The 4,219-nt window shown below is 33.0% G+C and overlaps 1 protein-coding gene across 1 annotated transcript; it reads right to left on the reverse strand.

The window, feature by feature from the left end:
- Positions 1–338: 338 nt before the first annotated feature.
- On the reverse strand, positions 339–2,985 carry LOC107917054 (ABSCISIC ACID-INSENSITIVE 5-like protein 3). The gene is made up of 3 exons (XM_016846445.2): positions 1,501–2,985; positions 1,315–1,386; positions 339–671 (listed from the first exon to the last, which is right to left on the reverse strand). Exons 1-3 carry the CDS (start codon positions 2,326–2,328, stop codon positions 588–590), a joined length of 984 nt encoding a protein of 327 aa, XP_016701934.1. The 5' UTR covers positions 2,329–2,985; the 3' UTR covers positions 339–587.
- Between the last annotated feature and the right edge of the window lie 1,234 nt (positions 2,986–4,219).

The following is a 4,219-nucleotide window of genomic DNA, read 5'->3' on the forward strand; positions in this document are numbered from 1 at the left end:
AAGCAAAAGTAACAATAAAATAAGAGTTATACAATATCCAAATAATAACAACAAAATAGTAGCAATATAATAGCAAAATAGTAACAAAACAACAGCAAAACAACTTAATCGAGTCGGGCCAAGCCTGGATAAAAAAATTCTACCTAAGGCACGACCCATTAAGAAAGCGGATCTTATTTTTTTGTCCAAACCTATTTTTTAGACTTATATTTTTATTTAAACCCTTTCACTTTTCGAATGGACTTCAAGTCTAGATAGATAATCTAACTAATAATCAAGTTATATTCATTTTTAAAATATATATGATGGATAATCTGAATATCCAATCTGCATAGGCATGAAACGCAAAAATCAAATAGGAATATTTTCAGAAAAATGAAAAAAGAATCGTTACAAGCGTACCTTAAAAAATGTCCTACAAACATACCTTAAAATGTCAAAAGTAAAATATTTCAAGAAAGATCTCAGTGCAATAAAAAATAAATAAATTCAAAAAAAAAGAATTTCTAAGTGAACCTAAACAAAGAATGAATAAATGGAATAGCTAATGATGATTAAAAACATGGCGTAGGCCATGAACATATATGCTAAAATGAAGCAGAACTGGTACGCCGCAGCTGGTACTTTGGCACTGTATCATTTGTATTCGCCGACAACACCATCTCCACTTCCTGTTTAAACAACACTCGGAACTCAGTTTCGGATAGTGTTTCACATGTATATTCTTAATTTGTTTTGTATATTAAAAAGATTAATTTCCTATATTTATGTTCGAATATGACTCGTATATGGGTGTTTCAGAGAAAATGAAAAGTCTAGGCAACATAGTTGCAGGGTGGGGGTGATTAAATTTTCATACATGAAGAGCCTTCTTTATCCTAATCAAGTTAATATGAAATTTTACTGCTTGCTTTGAGAACCTGTGATATTGATCATCAAAAGCTTCATAGCCATCCAATCAAAGGAAAAAAAAAACCTGTTATTACTTTATTGCTTTAAAACATTTCTGAAAACGAAACTGGACCTTCTTGTTTATCAATTATCAAACCAGTTTATGTTTTCTAAGGCCATAAAATTGGTCTGAGGACAAGGCATTTACCCTATAGATTCCCAGTTTTTTGTTAATATCATCAATGGTTAACAAAAGATCAAAAGGATTTCATACCAGAAGTGAAGAAGAAAGATAATGCTAATAAAGTTAGAATTGTCTACTTCAAAGCCAGCAAAGTGGTTCATGATCCTATTAGACCAAGTATGCTATAAATGCTGTTAATAAAGCATATACTTCACACAAAAAAAAAGGGTTCAAGGTACCTTTTGCCTTTTGAGCCAGCTATTCATTTTCTTTAATTGATCTACTTCAAGCTCCAATTGATTGGTATAAGCCTACCATTACCAAACAAACAGATACATATTATAAGACCACATATTCATATATATACTTCTTGAAGTTCATAAAAGATCTCACACACACATATATGTATATGTATGTATATCAACCTGCTTCCTTGCCCGGGACCGTGCTGCGGATTCTCGGTTCTTGATCATCCTCTTTTGCCTTCTCTCAATAGTCTTCTCCATCACATCTGAATATCTGTGTTTCCTGGCAGCAGTTGGTTGAGAATCGGATGATGTTGCTGACATTGCAGGCATTGGCATTGTAATAGCCAGTTGGTTCTCATGGTACCCAACATCTACAACTTGGTTCTCATAAACTGACTCCGGAACATTGAAATTCGAATCCATCATTGTCATTTGTTGCTGCTGATGGTGATGGTGTTGTTGCTGAACGGCAGCCATTTGGAACTGGAGCCAATCAGCCTGTTGAGAAACCACGGCCATCGGGTCGATTGCCATGAACTGTTGCGGATGAATGACACCATCCTGGATCCCACCATTGATCACACCGGCACGAACAAGGAAATCCTCGAGCGTCGTCTCGCCGAGCGTCAGTTGGTGTTGAACGAATCGGTTGTCCATCGCATTGACATTGCCACCGCCGTTATTAACTATTTCCTTCCAAACCTCATCAACGGTTTTCTTACTCAATGTGCCATTTAAATTGATGTTCCCAAGAAAGAAAGAAGCAGCAGATGATGAGGAAGAAGAAAATGAAGATGGGTTTTGAACCAATCCTCCTTCTTCAACAGCTATCAAACTCCTCAACAACTCATCCAAATTCATATCATTCAATGGCTTCCCTATCTTCCCCAGTTGGCTTTGAACCTCATCAAAAGTGAGGTTATATAAAGAACTAATTTGTGAAGCCAAAGGGGGAAAATGTTGCCCCTCAGATCTATTAGGAGACATCATGAATCTATCTCCCATTCAAAAATCAATCAATTTAAAAAAATCCCAAGGAAAATAACACTTGAAAAACATCAACTCTAATCTCAATGACCCAATATTCAGATCAGAGTTGAGTTGACTAATAAAGGACTAAATGGGGGATCTATAAACAGATTCAAGTAGAGAAAATTAACAAAGGGTTTGCATCAAATTGTGAAAAAATGGAAAAAAAAAAGTACTGGTGAAGTAGATGGGAAGTTGAGAAGTGAAAGGCATGTAAAGAGTGAAATCTGAACCGCCAGGAAGATCGAAGAAGGCGTTGGAAACGATCTGGGAGATGTGAATTTGTTGAGGAGAATCCTATTTTTAGAGTTTTTTTGTGTATGAGAAAGTACTGCCATGCCTGATTTCCTTGCTAATTTGTTGGGATAGCCATTAGAGATTGAGACTTCCCCCTCCCCAAAAAACAGAGTCAATTAATGACCCAAACAACAATTTAACTTCATTTCAATCCCTCTCCTTTCTGTGAAGGGGTTCTAAGGGAATTGTTCATCGACCGTTATAGTCGTTAAATCTGGATGTTCTTGGCGGGGGCCCGGCGATGGAGCTTTGTCATTCCATTCGGCTTTGGGCCCTAAGCCCCGACTCTAACTTGAGAGCTTTGTTGTCAACCAAACCTAGTTTTTAAGATTTAGACATCATTTTTGTTTGGATTTTTGGATTCAATAGAAAGTGCAAATAGCTTAAATTTAGGGCTTAATTGCACCATGCATTTTTAAATTATGAGTTAAATTTTAAATACATCCTAATTGAATCCTCAGACTAAATCAAAATCTTCTATTAATCTATCAGTCAATTTTAGCATTAAATGCTAGCTTGATTTAAGGTGATTCCTTTTTAGATACATATAGATGAAGAAAAATATTTTTAAACACTAAAAGCTAACCTTTAACCCTAAAGGTGATGATTAAAATAATGAAAAGACGTTATTGAAACAATATTTTAATTGTCAATGAGGCCTTCGCTCAAAGGCAATAATAAGGTTGAGGCTCTGGGATTATCTCAAGTTCGAGTTTCAACATATGTAAAATGTATGGATTCTCTTAGTTGTTCAATTTACTGTTGAGTTAATTATTCAGTTAGTGCTTGTAATTACTAAATGTATTGGAACTATTATAACTTTTTTTTTAAAATACTTTGATTTGAAAATTCAATTGAAATATTTTAAAGTTCAAAGATAAATTTGATCTTTAATTGGGGATAAATTAATTTTTTTTAAACACGTAACGTCATATGGCACATCCTCATTGATTGGGTGTGCCATCTTTTTTTAACAAGATTAACTTTTTGGACTAAATTTATAAGGGAGGGATAGTTTACATACCAAAATGGGACAAAAAAAATTAAATACTAAAATGAGAAAATGAGTATAACTCGGGAGCCAAATCTTGATATAAGTCGATTTCGGTGGCAAATCTTATAACATTTATGCCTTGTTTGATTATCTAGTGTATTTACACACACAAAAATCTTAAATTATTATACAAGTATTTAAATAGTTTGTCATAACATAAAAAATAATTAGTATAAATTTAAACTTGAAATTAGAAGAATGAGTAAAGCTCTAGTAAAAAATATGACCTTTCAAAAAAAAGTAAAAAAAAAAACTTCATTTTATTCAAAATAAATGAGTGGCTAAATATTATCAAGTAAAATCTCGAGTACAAAGAGTATTGAAAAACAATACTTTTACCAAATGTAACATTAAAAAACTTTTATAACACTTAATTAATAGTGATTAATGTGATGATTAATTTTTTGTTAATTAAAAAATATAATGAAAAATAAATAATCACACTACTTAATTTAATCTAGAACTCTTATAGAATAAATCATAACATTAAGCAAAAACTAATGAGTAGTCATAACT

The sequence above is a fragment of the Gossypium hirsutum genome, chromosome D06 (assembly GCF_007990345.1).
Source record: "Gossypium hirsutum isolate 1008001.06 chromosome D06, Gossypium_hirsutum_v2.1, whole genome shotgun sequence".
Lineage (NCBI taxonomy): Eukaryota > Viridiplantae > Streptophyta > Magnoliopsida > Malvales > Malvaceae > Gossypium > Gossypium hirsutum.